Raw genomic sequence first — 18062 nt, 5'->3', positions numbered from 1 at the left:
ACAATCAATTTTGTTTAAATTTTTAGGACAGACGTTTTTCTGATTTTTAGCAGGTCAACTAGTTCTGTATCTCCATATACTGTATAGCATTAATTTATCAAGAAAATTGTGTGCAACTATGCACTACCTAAATTCCATTTTGATATCTGGGTATCCACTGAATAATACCCTTCCCTTCACCTCAGCCAATGACCACTTCTGAATTGAGCAACATGATCATTCATCCAGACTTTTTTGACTATTTTTTTCTTTCACTACATATCTAGATTCCAGAAGTAACCAAGATTGAGCCCACTCTGGGGCCTATGTCTGGAGGAACTGATGTGATTTTAGAGGGAGATAATTTAGATGCTGGTACAAGTGTAAATGTTACGATTGCAGATCAACCGTGCCTGGATATACAGTAAGTCTGTATAAGTCTATATATGATGGGAAAATGCAACCCACCTAAAGCAAGGCTTGTATTAAGCTAGCATGATTTTAAAATACTGTATAAAGAATTCAATTCAATTACTTTATTTAATCCTTTAGGAGAAAAGAGGATGGGACAATACATTGTGTGACATCGCCAGTGATTACAAACGTGACAATTGGTGATGTCGTGCTAATGATTGACAATGGCAAGGATGACAGTAACGTTATGTTCTACTACAAAACAGACCCCACTATCACCAAGATCTTACCAGGACACGCCATTGCAAGGTGAAATGATTTTTATTTTTCCTGGTATTGCTCAGAGAGAGGATTGGTTTGTATTTGTAATGTGCTTTCTAAAAAATTTGGCTTAAAGCCCAGTGGAGTAAATATGTCACACAGACAATAACCTGTTTGTAGCTGCCACCAAATGGGGCTCATATATTTGCCATAATCACTCAACAATACCACTTTAGTTTCAGTTGTTTTTCATATAAAACCAGAAGAATAAAGGCAAAACATGTCAACTTAGTGTCCAACAACGCTGCAGCGGAGAGAGTTTTGCCATATATTGTTTGTGTAATTCGTTAATTAATTAATTTATTATATTTTTTAGTGGAGGAACCAGAGTTCAAGTCAAAGGGCTTAATCTACACGTAGCAAAAAAGAAGATATTGACGATGACGATAGACAGTCAAGAATTCAGAGGAGTAGGTGTTACTTTTACTTTACTTTAACCTCTATTAAGGGGACACCTTTGGGGCATAAAAAGTATCTCTTAACAGATTTTTCCCTTGAAAAATAGTGTTATTTTAAAAATATTAGAGTTTCATTAAGGGGAAATCTTTGACCATAGTGTTAAACTTTAATTTTTTTTGTTTGTTTCTTGGGAAAGTGTCTCCAGAGCTGTCCCAAAGGAGAGATTCTATTAAAGCTTTTTACTTATAGCCCCCATAATCCTTGAGAAAGGGCCCTCAATTTGTCTTTTAAGGATTAAACGGTTGTTACAGAAATACTCTATTACCCAAAAAACAACATCATTAATAAATGGCCTCATAAGTTTTCTCTGTGTGGGAGAAAGAGATGAAAGAGAAAACAAAAATTGATGGTGAAGATTTATATGATTAGATGATTCTAATTGTTATATAGTTCTTATTTATTTATATATGTATATTTTCATCCTGTAATTGGTGTTTACACTGTTGGATGTACAATAAATAAAAAAATAAAAAAATATATACTAATACACATTTTGATTGTTGCAGGAATGTTTCAATGCCTCCAGTCTTGGTGTTTCAATGACGTGTAAGGCACCAAACATCAGTGCCAAGTTCATGCCACTGGAGGAAACGAACTACATGTCTATTCCAGAATACGGATTTATACTCGATGGCGTCACCAAGTACCAAAGTTTGGATGGAGAGTATCCACCATTTGAATATTTTGTCGATCCGGAATATTTCGATCTTGAAGATAATGAATATAACAAGAACGAGGATGAGAATTTGATTATTCCTGTAAGAATTGTTGTACTACTTGTTTCAGCTTTCAGTTTGTGACAATGGTCATAATGAGTCATGTTAATTCATTGTCCACAAACATGGACATTAAAATGTGCGTGCTTACTCAACAGTTGTTTAGGAGGTCCTAGGTTCAGAGGATGACCTCTTTCTAATAAAAAAAAACTGTACAGGTTACCCTCTCTCAGAATAGTTAATAAAATATGTGTGTACACTATTCACACAATACGTGTAGATCCTAAATGGAAAGTACAATTACGTCAGAGTAGATGAAAAAATCTGACCAATTACTGTAGCTCCTAGACACTACATTGAAATAATTTCTTAAATTTTTTTGCATTCGTTTGTTCACCATAGGGTAGAAATCTGAATCTAGCATCGCAGAAAGAAGACGTTCAAGTGAGAATTGGTAAAGGAGTTTGCGAGGTGAAAGACATCGGACTTTTGCACTTAACATGTAAGCCACCAGAAGACCAACCTAAAAGCCTGGATGGGTCTGACGGCGCCGCAGAAGTTATAGTAAGTGTTGTTATGTTTTAGTTCTAGAGCATGTGGTACATTGTGTTAGACATTGGACTTCTAATCGAGAGATCAGGCGTTCAAGACCAACACTTATAATGCGTGTGTCAATGGCCAAGACACTTGCTCTCTCTACCCAGTTGTAAATAGGGGCATGTGTTGACACCATGCAAACGAATACTACCATATTTCCTACTAATTCTATTGATATTTGTTTAGGTTTACCATGGAAACCTGAACTTCAGTGTGGGGTTGTTAAAATACTACAAATGGCCTCTTCCTCTACCATTGGAACAGATGATCGCCATAGCTGCTATCTTAATTATTGTCATTCTTATTGTCGTTGGATTTTGTATTTATCGATGCAAAGCAGGCAGAAGTGAACAAAAGATTACGCAGTTTAGGCAGCAATTGGACCAGCTTGAGATGAAAGTGGCACAGGAGTGTAAAGAAGGTATAATAGAACCGCCATACATCGAAATAGAACTCCTATTAAAGGGACACTTTGTTGGGTTCTGAAGGTGTCCCTTTAATAGAGATTCTACTGTATGTAAATGAAATATTTATCATTTTAAGTTTGACCAGAGACTTCTGAGGAAATCCTAATTATGTCCTCACATCTGCAAAATTGCTTTACATCGCATTTGAAAGACGAGGCAATTGGTATCTTGAACCTTGCTTCCCACACGCCTCTCTTATTTATACATTCAATCAGAGGAAAAGTGGCAGAAGGCTTCCTACTTTCTAGAAGTTTTATCAGATAATCTATATTGTTTTAACAACTCTTGTAACATGACTACATGTGCTGATTTATCCATATTTCCCCTAACTGCATTCAAATTATAATTCGTAATTTTAAATAATACAATGTTCTCAGGTCCTATACTGTAATAACTTGGTAGTTATTAATAGAGAGCATGCAGTAAGGCTCAAGAGTAAACTGCAATATGTCTCCTTTATTTCATTGCCTGCTTTAGAGTCCCACCAGCAGCAGTAATACAATTTAGCATGTATACCGTGCTTACTATATCCAGGGTATGGTTATCATGTAACAGTAAACAAAGTATTTATAGACTAGTAATATTTTGCGAATTTTTCTTCAGCATTTGCCGAACTTCAAATCGAAATTGAATTGCCGACCAACGAGGAATATGAGAATCAAGGAATTCCATACCGGGAGTTCCGTAGTTGTATCCTGCGTGTTCTGTTTCCGGATCAACCTGATCATCCAATTTTACGTGATCTCCCTGTAAGTTTTATTGTTACACCTTTATTTTGTCGGCCTTGTTTCCACTTATCTCCTACCTATCATACCTTCGTTATCCTCGTAACCCCTTCCCAAATTCCTTTTTATGTCCATCACTTTTCATCATTTCCCTCTCTTTCTAATATTTATGTTTTATTCACTCACAGGAAAATGGTGTGCGATCAGAAAAAGTTGATATGGGTTTACAACAATTTGGCAGCCTGATAAACAACAAAACATTTTTGCTTTTATTTATTCGCACATTGGAAAGTCAGTCGTCTTTCACTATTAAAGACAAAAGTAATGTGGCGTCCTTGTTGATTGTGGTTCTGCAGAGTAAAATGGATTATGCTACCGATATCCTGAAGGTGCTATTGGCTGATCTTATTGAGAAAGGAGTTGATCAGGACAGAGCAAGGTTACTCATGAGAAGGTAGCGGTTTATAATTGTAATATTTTTAAAGCAAAACACTAGAAACTACAGACAGCACATGTTCTCACTAGGACGCAAACAAACAAATTTACCAATCAAAAGTGATGGTCTATTTGAACTGCCGCTTGTCATTGGTCAATTCAGTTGCAGCTTAAACCCTTGTGTTACTTCCTAGTGTGAACCAAGTGTTACTGGAGGCTATGGGAGCACATGAATTCTAATATAAAACTTGATATATTGTAACTTTTTTTAAATACAGAAACCACCTAATATATTCCAACTAAACCATAGTCTAAACTAACTTTTATTTGCTGATTTTACCATAGACTTGCCCCAAGTCTGTATTTTCTTTTTTTTTATTTATTTGTTTTTATTTCGACCGCGATTTTTGTCTGAAAATACAGACTTGTGAAACACGTATAGAAATCGATTTGCAGACCGCAAACATACGATAAGAATGACGTAGGTTATCATACCGTATTTGGCTATATGGGGCGGGTGGTATGTAAATATGGATTTCGAATCAACCAATGATCATTTTGTTTCAAAATGAAAGAGATCGAGTACGTAGGCCTACCAGTGCTTAATGTACGATCGAGACTGTTGAAATATAAATAGTAATGCCAAGTTGTTTTGTTTATTAATTGTTTAGTCCTTGGCCTAGGCCTCTTTCGTAGGTCCTACTCAACTCGCACGTATGACCTGCCAAATAAAACGCCAATGAAGTAGGCCTACATACCACCGGCACACAACAGGGCTACACCACCACACAGAACAGGACAGGGTCTGGGTGGGAATTAAATCAAAATTATCTCCGCGTAATAAATGATCCATTCAATGTTTGATTTGCGGAGAAGCTAGCCTAGTATCATATATCAAGACGAGTTTTCATGTTTCAAAGATCCCATCAAATGTTTACCAGACTACTAGGCATATAAAATAATTTCTAGCCTTCAGAACTTTCATAAATGTACCCAAGTACACATTTTCTAAACGTAACATAGCGCATGCGCATCATCTTAGTTGTTGAGTCTTTGAAATTCTGAAATATGAATATTTAAACGGTGTACGAGAGAGTAGCCAATCGCATGCAGCTGAAACTAGTCAACCGGATAATCGTATGCACCAAGAATTCTTGGTGTCAAACCACGTGACTTGTGCGTGTTTCCCCAAACGGAGTATCCAAAATCAAGTAGTATACGTATGAAACGCCATATGTGCCAAAATATTTATCTTTTAACTAATATTAAGACAAAACTCCGTCTGGAACCCAGACTAATTTTACCACTGCTGTAGGAATTTTTTATTCTAGAGCTTCTATTACTGCAGGAATTTTTACGAACCTCATCAAGCTAGTTTGTCAAGAAGTAAATATATTTTTCTACTGAGGTTTGTCAACTAGTCCACACTGATAAACTTTTAAAAACTTTCTTGAAAAATACCTTCTGATAAGCTATGTAGCTTACATACATGTTGGATTCATGAAATAACAATTACTACTAGAGCAGGTTCACATTGTTCTTAAAGATTGTGGGTAGGTGAATCTTTTACCAACAATCCTAAAATTGGTTAAACCTGGTTAAATTTATTCAAAATTTACTTTTCCAGAAATGAGTCTGTAGCAGAGAAGTTTGTCAGCAATTGGTTGTCTTTCCTCTTGCACAGTTACCTTCAAGAATCTGCGGCGGCGCCTCTATACCGGCTATTTCGCGCCATCAAGATACATGTCGAACGTGGCCCAGTAGATGCTGTTACGGCTGATGCGAGATATTCATTGAACGAAGGCAAACTTATTCGAGAAATTCTTGAATACGAAACTCTGGTAAATTGACAAAGTATTTTTATGTACATATGTAGTACCTAATGAAATTTCGTGAGATGAGATATTTTTAACAAATAATAATTTTTTTAACCTTTTCAGAATATATATGCAATAGGATTGGACCCCGCCAAGGATCCAGTAGAAGTAAAGGTGCTGAGCATCGATACCATTATGCAAGCAAAAGAAAAAATAATGGATGCTCTATACAAAAATGTACCATATAGTCAGAGGCCTTCACCAGATACAGTCGAATTAGGTTAGTATACAGTAATGCAGTAATACAGTAATACAGTACCAGGCCTCTACCAGACAAAACAGTAAAACCCCTATTAAGACACTTTCAGAGCCTAACATAGTGTCCCTTTAATATGTGTCCCCTCAATATGGATTGATCAATGATACTTAACCTTAAGCTCTGTCTACACTATCAAACTAGTTTGAAAAAAAAAGCGTGATGTGCCCAAATATGGAAGTGATAATATGGTCAAACATGGTAGTGATATGACATCATCATGTCCATATATGGGCACATCACATTTTTTTGTCACATAAAGTGTGATAGTGTAGATAGAGCTTAAGGAATAATGTAAATTTGTTAACAACTTTAAAGCGTTATTCCTTTAGTAAGAGTTTTTCCAACTTTTCTTCTTAGAGTGGAAAAATACATCCGGACGTTTGACACTCCAGGATGAAAACGACTACACCAAAGGCGACGGCGAATGGAAACGCCTGAATACACTCAGCGTTTACGAGGTAAGTAAATTAATTAGCATTTTAATGAGTCCCATGTTGTCTATGGTTTGATTACACTATCTATTATCTTCTTTAGTCATCTTGGCTCCTGTTTGATTAAGTCAACTTGAATTCACTTTCTGAAAAGGTTACATGATTAATATTATATTTGTACAGTTGTTTTTATTATGTAATAATTTCTTTCATCTTGAGACAAAATATAATAAATATTCAAATATAAATTGTTATGAAAATTAAATGGAAGAATTGATAGTTGCATTTACTATTAGTGTCAATGATGTTAGACTGTATGTCTACATAATTATTTCGATAGAAAGGGTAAGAAAATAAATTTTTTTAAATGGTAGTTTTCCTGCAGGCTAACTTTTTCTATGCCCTTGCTTGACCTTTGAGTTTTAATGCTTCCGAGAATTGTGATCGGGAGTAATGACATTTTGATTACCACCAATTACATCCCAGCTAATTGAATTGTGATGACTATACGCATGAATGTATAAATTTGGGATTATAGCTCTAAATGAAGGAATAGTGTAATTTGCCTTTTCTTCCGAGCTGTTTGAATTTAATCTTTTCGATTTGGTTTTCTTTTTATATCTCTATTGAGATCCAGCCACTGATACCCACAGCATTGTCATTTATGCAGTAATTTGTCTTTCGATTGGTATATCAATTTGAAATATACACACTTAAGAGTGAGTGAGTGAGTGGCCGAGCGGTTAAGACAGTGGAACCGTAATCACGTAGCCATAACATCGGCAGGGGTTCGAGGCTCACTCACTCCATGGTTCTGGTGGTAGAACGAGTCTTCTCGGATAAGGACTATAAACCGTAGGTCCAGTGTACACAACTTGCTCGTGTGCACTTTAAAGAACCTAGTACATCTTTCGAGATGAGTAGGGGGTTACCCCGGTGTATTAGTACATCACAGCCACTGATCACCAACTGGGCCCTCTGGGAGATCAGTCTTTGACTGAAGAGGTTACCCAGTATAAAGATAAAAAACAAACAAACAAACAAAAAAAAAACAAACAAACAAACACTGATTCCCAGTTAGCGGTGATGGGTGCTAGCTTGGTGTTTTTGTCTCTTTGTTCTCTTCCTTTTGGTTTCCACTCTTTCTATTTATTGTCAAGCACATAGAGACATTGTTTATTTGCGCTATATAAATCTATCTATTATTATTATATATTTAGTGAAAATTGTAAAAACAATTATTCTAACTTATATATATATATTTTATCTTTCAGATCAGAAATGGGGCATCAATCACCCTAATAAACAAACAGGGCTGTAATTCAACCTTGACCCACCCAAGATATAGTAAGTTTTGTACACACCTTGCGATTTGATTGGTTAATTCATATCATGTGATGTTCAATATTAGTTTCATATTATTTGTTTTATTTATTGGTGTTATTACACCCGAACTTATTGCCGAGGTAGAGGCAGCGAATTAAGTTTTGTATTCATGGAATGGAGAGAATGGTTACATATATACAAGGAGGATTTGTCTATTCATCAGAAATATAATAAAAAACATATTTTCGGCCGTGCCAACTTACATTTACTGCATACTTGATAATTTGTCTAATAACTACTTGTTAATTTACTATTTGTACACTTACAGTGAACAGCCATGTCACATCAAGCCCCAGTAGGTCAATGTCCCCAATGTTGGGTCAGGGTGATTCAGAAAACAGTGTCAAAGTTTGTCATCTTGTCAAACATGGCGACAATGACAACCAAGAAGGTGATAGAGGCAATAGAATGGTATCGGAGATCTTCTTGACCAGGTTGTTGTACACCAAGGTAATTATTTTTACATTTAAATCTCATGATATCAATGTTTAAGATAGAAGTCTGAAATGATGTGTAGTAGTAGTGTGTGACAGTTTTTGTGTATAAGAAGGGAGTGTTCGATTGAACCTCTTGTTGTATGTGTTCTGCTTCCAATGCTGTAGTCTTCAGATAAATATTGATTCCAATACACTTGCTGCGAGTATTGCAACATTTGAGTCATGAAAACCTCTGCAGTATGTGTCCCGGATAGATATTGATTGTTTACAAATATAATGTTTAATTTTTTTCCTTGCTAATATTGCAGTCACCAGAGAAAATACTGTACTGTGCTGTTTTAATTGTTATTAAGTAAAACAAATGTTTTAATTTATGTTTTGCAGGGTGCATTGCAGAAATTTGTAGATGAACTTTTCGCCACCATACTAAATGTTCGAAGGGAAGCAGCAAATGTACCGCTTCCTATCAAGTATCTCTTTGATTATTTTGATGATCAAGCAAAGGAAAATGGAATTACGAATCCAGAGGTAGTACACGCATGGAAAAGTAATAGGTAAGTGTAGTTAAATTGTATGGAAAGCTATTGTCGCCAAAAACACAAGTAAAACAATTTTCTTGGAAGGTCTATTTTACTTTTGTATTTATTTTATATTCTATGGCACTGATTGCCTTCCATAGAATTTGTTTGTATTAAAATTAGAATGTTTTTAAATTTGTTTGTTGAAAATGCCATTTTGGTCATTCCCTTTGACCAAAATTTGATAGAAAAAAAATCATTATTTACCTGACAGAACTGTAATTTAAAGCAAATAGTCATATTGGCACCAGTTGGTTGAATTTAACAGTTTCTTTTTTCTTTTTATAAGTAATAACAATTTTTTTTTCTGCGGAAGTGATTAACTTGATTAAAACTACAAAATGGCATATTCTTTTTCATGTTTTTGAAGGACAATACATCATTGAAGGAAGAAATCCAAAGTATGTTATTATTATTCATCATATCATATATCGTATTTCTTTCTTTTTCACAGCTTACCATTAAGGTTCTGGGTGAATCTTATAAAGAACCCAGATGTGATCTTTGACATTCACAAATCTGACGCAGTGGATGCATGCTTGTCAATTATCGGACAAACATTAATGGACTCCTGTTCAGTATCTGAACATCAACTTACTAAAGAGTCACCTTCCAGCAAACTATTATATGCCAAGGATATCCCGAACTATAAAAAATTAGTAGCAGAGTAAGCCATTTTTTTACCTAATAAGTTGTAACAAGATAGAGTTTTCAAATTTGAGAAATGAAAATCCAGAAGCGTGACAGTATTAGTTGATTTAGTGTTGTAGCCACAAGAAATAAAGTGGGGCGGTTTTCATAAGAAAAGGGTATAATCTCTGTTCAAGCCACTGGGTTGTCAAAAGCCTCTGTGGAAAAGTGGTCAGGTTGAAACGTTACCAACCTTACTGGTGGCTACGGCTGTGATTTTGAGAGCCCTCCCAACAGTAACCAAACAATGTTTAAATACAGTAGAAGCCCTCCTTTGAGACACCCATTGAACACTTTTGTTGATGTTTTCCAATTTTAAATGATTTCTACTTTGGAATCTTATCCAACAGGTACTACACAGAAATTCAACGAAGGCCAGCAGTGAGTGATCAAGAAATGAACAGGGTGCTAGGAGATCACTCAACAAAGCACAAGTATGATTTCCATGAGCAGACTGCCCTCAACGAACTGTACTACACATATGTACGAAAATACAGGGAAATCGTGAGTAGTCTTAGTGCAACTTTTGCTATTTTGCATATACTTTTAGCTTACCAAATCACAATTAATGTTGCTATGCTTTTTAGTATTGTATTGCATGCTTGCATGGAATTTCACCCTGCTTTAGACTGAATATAGACACCTAGTAATTCACTGATCTTGCCTAGGCCAGTGGGCCTGGCAGTCACTGTCGGCAGGCTGTTATGTCTAGCCTCTCAGAGATGGTGTACAGTACTAACACATTACGTTTGGGTAGCACATTTTATAGGCATCATTCTTTGTGGAAAAACTATGCTTTAACAGCCAAAGTATATGGTTTTCAGTTTTTACCACCAAATATTTCACAATAATTCCAAGGTTAAAAGGTCATAAAAGAACATTTCGGAATTTCATGATTTGTATAAACAGAAGAAAAAACATAGATGAAAGAAAACTTTTTTGATGCACCTCACTCGATGAAAACCATATCATAATTATATTTCCATAGTCTAATCATTAGAATAGATTACTAATATTGAATGCCATTTAAAAATTTGTTTGCTTGCATTTTGTTTTTTTTTCTTTTTTTTTTGCATTTATAATTGATAACATAATAAATATAAATATTAAATACAACCGTAAGTTGTCTTGGCTTTTATTGTGGTGGTGGAAAATTAACAACCGTGTTTCTGTGCTTTGCTCTCTGTTAAAATTGTTTGTGCATAGTATAATCAATTTTTTATTATCAATTTTACAAACTGTATTTCTTGTACAACCAAAATATCGATCGAAAAATCTATGTTTTATCTTCCGTTGATTGTAGTAAAATAGAAAAAATCTTTGCTTCTTGTCAATGCATGTTTGTCTGCTTCATCTTCTTCATACATTTACCCACTCCACAGTTAGGAAAAAACCCATTTTATATTTTTATAATATTGCCAAATATATCTATATATATATCAATTTACAGGCGTGGAAACTCTAAACCACCAAAATATTATGTTATGTTTCCTTACAAATGAGGAAAAAAAATTGCATTGTTGTTGTGTGCAGTCTTGCATGTAAATGTTCATTGAAGCATGACTAAAACCAGTCATGCATGAATGTTGCAAAAACTTTTGTTTAATTTGTTTCGCATGGATGGTTTTGAACATTTTTTTGTTTGTGGGGGTGGGGTTGCGCTGGGGAGACAGGGAGAGAGTGCGGGAAGATGAAGGAAGACGTGGGGTTGCGCTGGGGAGACAGGGAGAGAGTGCGGGAAGATGAAGGAAGCACTTATACTGAACTTGGTTGTTATAGAAGCAAAATTTAGTAGTACTGTAATATGCATGATAAAAACGCTTTTGAAAAAATCTAAATGGTTTATAAATTTAAAATTTTTTTTTCAATTTTTATCAATCCTTTTATTTTGTTTATAATTTAACCAACAACTTTTTTGATTTTTAAATGCATTAAACAATTCCTTTTTAAATATAAAGTAATATAATTAACCTGCACATTCCCTCCCCGTTTGCTTTTTTTATTAACATAATTTGCACTTAAGTCTATAAAATTGTAATATTAATCGTAATATAGATACAAATTAATTTTAAAATGTTCTTAAAATTTTTGTGATTTTCTCAAAAAAATTTAAAAATCCTAAAAAATAGTTTTGAAAAACCAACAACCAAGTCGGACTAAAAGCTTCCTTCATCGTCTCTCTTTTCCGTCTCACAGATTATGCCGAAACTTGAAGAAGATGAGATTGCACAAGAACAAAAGCTAGCGTATAAACTCTCAGAAGTTGAAATTGCAATGGGGGATTTATATTCTTACACCCTCCCACTAAAATCGTGATTTTTCCATGTGGTTGAAGCTGGCTTTCAAGTCATATTCTTGGGCCATTGCTGGCTTACGCCATATGTCTTATTCCACGTGGTTGACGTAGGCTTTGTTATTACTGTCTCAATATTTTTTTCGCAGATCTTAAGCGGGCTTAAATCGGACGAGTTCGCCCAGAAGAATAAACTTTCGTTCAAATTTGAGCAAGTCGAGCACCTAATGAACGAGACAAATGTATAGCTACTCGCTTTAAATACAGATTGTATATTATTATATTGATGGTTTGATGAAGGTATATGCTGGATGGCTTGACTTAATAACTTGTATAGTCCATACTCATGCCAAAAGAGTTTAAAAATGTTTACAAAGTTTAAAAACCTCATACTAGCCAAATATGTAAAAGTTTTTCTATATGAGGTGATGTATTTTCTCAACTATAAATATACACTTGATTTAATATCAAGTAGATTATATTATCAATTTTTATTTTCAAGGGGAAAAAAGTAATAAACGAACGTTTACAATCGGTTTTCTTGAACTTGCAAAATAATCTATATGATAATAATTTCAAATTTTCAGTTTGATTTTACGATAATTAATTATTTGTTATTAATTGTTTTTGTCTCAACAAATATCAATTATACCACAATGATTATATCTAATAAGAATTTTGATAACATTTTCATCTACAGAACAAAATATTGGATGAAATATTTTCTAGCGAACTTGTGATCTAAGTAAATAAGTAATTATAAATTAAATAGTTTTTCATATAATATAATAAAATTGTATTTCAGTAGAAACATATGAAATACTGTAGTTTTACAAACATTGAAGAATTATAATATTTTTTGGAAACTCTAAAAAAAAACACTAACTAATTCATTATATAATTTATCATCTATTTTTAAAAGTAAAATTGAATTCGTTTCAAAGAAAGATTTATTTTGATTAATTATTGCTCAATTATTAATTATTGAAAATATTTTAGTCCCCTTGACATCTTGAAAATTCAACCAAACATTTTTTAAACAAAATTATTGAAAAATAACATTGTTTCCAAAAAATTATTAAATGTGGTTATTTTTATACTTAATTGAATTTAATTGGTTTTTATTTAGTATTTAACATGAAATCAATTTGAACATAATCTCTAAATATTAATCATGGACATCCAATCAAAATAGTTTATATACATACATGTGTTAAATTTATGTAAATTTTGTTTGTATACAACCAATGGATGTTCACTATGCAAATAACCTTATTTGTTTGTTTTTTTATTCAAATTCTGTTTAAACTACATTTTGTTTGTAAAGTGTAACATAACTAATATGTTTTGTGGGGGTCGGGGAGAACAATTTTAATAAATCATGCAAAATAAGTGTCCTTGTTTTTTTAGAGATAAAGTTTTTTAATATCAATTATTTCTATTAGATTATTAAATTTATGTTAAATGTAGTGTAATTTAAGGTAGGGTAGCGGTTAATATGCCCTCCTTTTAAGTAAGGTGTGCAGAAACTGGGCAGGGAGAGACATCTGGGAGGGGGGCGAGACATCTGGGAGGAGGGTGAGACATCTGGGAGGAGGGCGAGACATCTGGGAGGGGATACATGAGGTCATGACCATGGCCATATTTATAAAAACCAACCTTCATAGTTTTTGGTATTTGAATTATGAAAAATTGAAATTCCTCCTTTCCACTATTGGTGACAAAAAAACATTACATGAAATTAATCTGGGCATAAACAATGTTGTTACCTTTGAATTACTTTAAACTAATCCTCAAACAATCATATCACATCATTGCCATATAAATTAAATTTATTTTGAAGGTTAGAAAAATGAGCAATTGTTATTATTCTTTAAGCGCTTATTAGTCATGGAGAATCGGGAAAGGGTGAGATTTCCTGGGTTTACGCAAGTAAATGTATGTAAATAATAAATAAAAAGAAGACAGTTTAACATAATAATAAATAATATTTTCCAGTATATAGTGTTCTGCCTTCTCTTTTTCTACTTTTTATTTCAACAAATGATAACATATTCTAACTTATTGTTTATTGAAATTGTGCTGAGAACTCTATATATATCATATAAAATAATTAGTCTTTCTTCGCCATGTTGTAAATATTATTTTTGTTTATATGTAATAGGGTGTTTGTAAAATTTAGAATAGGCATTATATTTTTCTTTAAAATGCTGTAACAGAATCCAGTGTTTTGTAATTTTGAGTGGAAGAGAGAGTGGGAACAATATTAAAGCTTGATTCCCACTTATGTAAGCGCACCGCAAGCAATTTTGACCAATCACGACGCAATAGAGCATCCAAACATTTGATCGGTCAATTCCTTGTGTTGGGTCAAGTGGAAACCAAGTTAACAAGCTATTTTAATGTTAGGTGTATAACGTATTATAGGCTAAACTATTTTGTTAAAGTTGTTGAATATACGAAATGTCTTAGATTTCTATAGAACTGATTGTCAGAGGTGACGCCAAATAAAAAGAACTTTTTTGTAAGAAGTAAATTGTCGAGACATTGAATACATTTAATGTGGGCGGACCAAAAATAAACTCTAAATGAAGGTCTGCAATCTAATGTATTGTTTACTACATTTGACTTAGTAATAAACAAGGTTTTTCTTAAGAATGTTTAGTAAGTTGTTTATTTAATTAGTGTTTTCATCATTCGACTTACTAAGCCTAACCTATACTAGCAAACTATACTAAGCACGTTTTTAGTCGCGTGTCGCGCGCAACGCAACTATGACTCACTATATGTCGGTCGGTAAACACTAACTCAAATTTATTATCAAATTGATATATGACCTTGTTGTTTGCGAAATCAGTCTTTGCAAACTCAAAACTTTTTTAGACAAACACAAAGTTTGGTCAAGTTAGCAACCAAAAGTGTCTAGTGAAGACTTCTGCAAACTAGTTTTCTGCAGTTTCTCAACTGGTATACACTACTGTGCCATACTTTGGAAAACTTTTCTAGACAAACTCAAAGTTTGGTCAAGTTAGCAAACACAAGTGTCCAGTGTAGACTTCTGAAAATTTGTTTTCTGAAGTTTGTCAAATGTTGTCAACTGGTCTACACTACTGTAGCTCACTTTGGAAAACTTTTCTAGACAAACACAAAGTTTGGTCAAGTTAGCAAACAAAAGTGTTATTTTCTTCAAATGTTTTCAGTGTACCTCTGCAGATTTGTCTGCAGTTTATCTACACTAGTCTGGTCTACAGTATAAAATTTCGTCGGAAAACGTTTCGGAGTTGACATTTGCTTTAATGCAAATATACTATGAGCAATTGATATTGAGAATACAATTGCTATTGTGTAGAAATACAATGCCAAAAATACCCCATGAGGAACTTCGCAATTTGAGCTATCATCATTGTTACTGCACAGTATCGGATAACACCGATCGAAATAAAGTCCACGCCCCTTTAGGTTAGAAAGCGGATCTACCAACACATTGCGGTACAGTATTTGATAATATTTATTTGTCAATGTATTTTGTGTATATAATCATTTATGGTAGCCATATAATTTGATTACAAATTTACGATAGGAAGTTATTACAGTAATAACGTGATGAAATGTTTTGCCAAACTTTCTGAAGTAATAGATAGGCCTACTCAGTACACAGTTGAACCTCTCCATTGCATTGAGACACCTATTAATGGTAGCCTTTCCAATTTTTAAATCATGTCCACTCCCTCATCAAATGTTTCAAACCGCATGCACAATCTTGTATATAATTTAAAAAAAAGATCAATGAGAAATTTGGCAGATGCATTAGTCCAACACGTTTTTTATTGGTTGTACTAGTTACTGTATGTTTTCTCGGAGAATTTTCTTTCCCATAGTTTTTACCTCATTATGTATTCCAAGCCACGTAACCTTGTATACCTCTTAGCGTGTTGTTTCAGTGCATTGTAACATAATTTCACGCTTCTTGATACTAATAACGAATTGTTGTTTATAGAACTCTAGCTAAAAATGCAGACCATTATTATTTAAATAAAGAGCAACCATTGCAAAACCCCAACGCTCCGTGAATAAGTTACTAAAACAAACATGGGTTTGTAATGGATTTTACGTACTATAAAAATTGGGCAACAATGCTGAAGAGTATGTACTGTTGTTCGATCGGTGGAGCGATAACCTGAGATTGACAAAAGCCACTTAAATATTTACCTTGACTTTGATCGGCGTTGCAATACTGTATATCCTGGGTAAACAACACGTTTGTGTACGCTTTATGAATCATTCCCAGACTGGAAACCTACTCGCTGGTACGTGTATTGCTGGATTCAGCAAATACCGATTTTTAGATCTTCTCAGCTTCGATGATACAGGAGCAGCAACCGGGTATTTTATGTATGGATTTTATTCGAAGTTATTTCAAGGATTAAAGAAATCATCAAGTGCCCAGACGATACTGTATACCTGTGGACTATTACAATTACTACAGTAGTTGGATGAGATATTACTATTGAGCAAAAGGAATATTCTTACTAGAACCAGCATTTCATTAAGTCTATATTCTTAGTGGGGAAAAAGATTTAGCAGTGCAGTAAGTGCTGAAACTTTAGGCGACAATAGTCACTTGATTGTTCGAGACATTTCGTGTCAAAAACATAAAAAACAAAGTAATTTTTTCTGTATTTTACTATTATAAATCTTTGATGAGAAGTAAGAGATTCGCAATTTGATAAAACGTTATTTGTTGACAAAACTACTTGAACTGTAGATCATTTCATTCGGACAAACATGGCTGTATTTGAAACTAGTAAATTACTTTTAAAGTGTGCCGTTCTACTTGTAAGTACATACTTTGTTGATTCAGCATATCTTATATCTGTATCTGACAATACGACATCGGACCAAGGAGAGTCTGTCGTCTTATCTTGTAAGGCATACAACAACCTCACTCAACAGTTGTATACAGTAGCATGGCGAAGATCAGACGTAGTGATCACAGAACGAAAACAGGTTAACACGAACAACCTACAACAGTTCGTCGGTGATGATCAATTGTATAGGTATAAAATACAAGGATTGCCTGCAACGACTGACGTCACAGATTACAGACTTATAGTAGAAGATGTAAAGAAGGAGGACATTGGTGATTATGCTTGTTCACTCTGCAAGCGACCAGCGTCTTTGTACTCTTGTATAGAACCCCTTGATATTTCAGAAAACCTACCCGTTTCTCTCGACGTTATGTACACTCCAGATCAGCCAGAATGCTCTACTTTAGAAAAGACGTCAATAGGAGAGCATATCACAGTGGAATGTTCCAGTGGAGAGGGAAGACCCCGTGTGGATTTGAATTTCACTGTAGATGGAGTTTATTTAGATAGTCAGTTGATGACGTATGCGTTTGAAAACGGCGTAATAAAAATTACGTATTCTTTCATAGTGGCAGAGACCAATGTTGGTAAAAAGATAAGCTGCAATTCTACAAGTCCATATTTTAAGGATTTTATTGGTAGCTGCTCAAATGGAGTGATAACCGTTCATGATCCACCATCACTTTCTCTGTCATCCACTCCATCTGGACATGTGTCTATCGGAACTTCTGTTTTATTGACATGTTCTTCAAAAAGTCGTTCAGACATCAGATATTTTGATTGGACAACTGATCCTAAATCTGTAAAAGACCGTATGGTAATAAGAACGGATTTGGCAGGGTTGACATCAACTGCGGTTTTGGATGGAACGTCTGAAGATGGCCAAACACGTATTAACTGTGCAGTCGCTAATGAAGCTGGTGAATCCAGCACTACGTCAATTGTGCTCACCATTGTGAGTGACGTCATGCCATTAACAGTCGCTCACACAGAAACAACTATCACTGAAGGAAATAAAACAAGTGAAAAACTCGAAAACGTTGACGAGTCAAATATTGGATTGATCACTGGTGTCATTTTAACTATTATTTTTTTGATCGTTGTAAGTGGAATTGCAGGTTATTTATTAT

At 34.2% G+C, this 18062-nt stretch overlaps 1 protein-coding gene across 1 annotated transcript in view; it reads left to right on the top strand.

The window, feature by feature from the left end:
• LOC140058984 (plexin-A4-like) overlaps window positions 1-12207 on the top strand; it is a 106680-nt gene extending 94473 nt beyond the window's left edge. The window contains exons 16-32 of the mRNA XM_072104776.1: window positions 267-403; window positions 532-702; window positions 1031-1124; window positions 1680-1931; window positions 2292-2453; window positions 2673-2907; window positions 3557-3702; window positions 3867-4132; window positions 5741-5954; window positions 6054-6210; window positions 6607-6707; window positions 7955-8027; window positions 8335-8516; window positions 8888-9057; window positions 9536-9748; window positions 10122-10275; window positions 11968-12207. Coding sequence (XP_071960877.1) covers window positions 267-403; window positions 532-702; window positions 1031-1124; window positions 1680-1931; window positions 2292-2453; window positions 2673-2907; window positions 3557-3702; window positions 3867-4132; window positions 5741-5954; window positions 6054-6210; window positions 6607-6707; window positions 7955-8027; window positions 8335-8516; window positions 8888-9057; window positions 9536-9748; window positions 10122-10275; window positions 11968-12087 — 2847 coding nt within the window. The 3' untranslated portion in view covers window positions 12088-12207. The remainder of the gene's footprint in view (window positions 1-266; window positions 404-531; window positions 703-1030; window positions 1125-1679; window positions 1932-2291; window positions 2454-2672; window positions 2908-3556; window positions 3703-3866; window positions 4133-5740; window positions 5955-6053; window positions 6211-6606; window positions 6708-7954; window positions 8028-8334; window positions 8517-8887; window positions 9058-9535; window positions 9749-10121; window positions 10276-11967) is intronic.
• Window positions 12208-18062: the final 5855 nt, after the last annotated feature.

Source organism: Antedon mediterranea, chromosome 9, assembly GCF_964355755.1.
Source record: "Antedon mediterranea chromosome 9, ecAntMedi1.1, whole genome shotgun sequence".
NCBI lineage: Eukaryota > Metazoa > Echinodermata > Crinoidea > Comatulida > Antedonidae > Antedon > Antedon mediterranea.
This window is presented reverse-complemented; position numbering and strand designations above follow the sequence as displayed.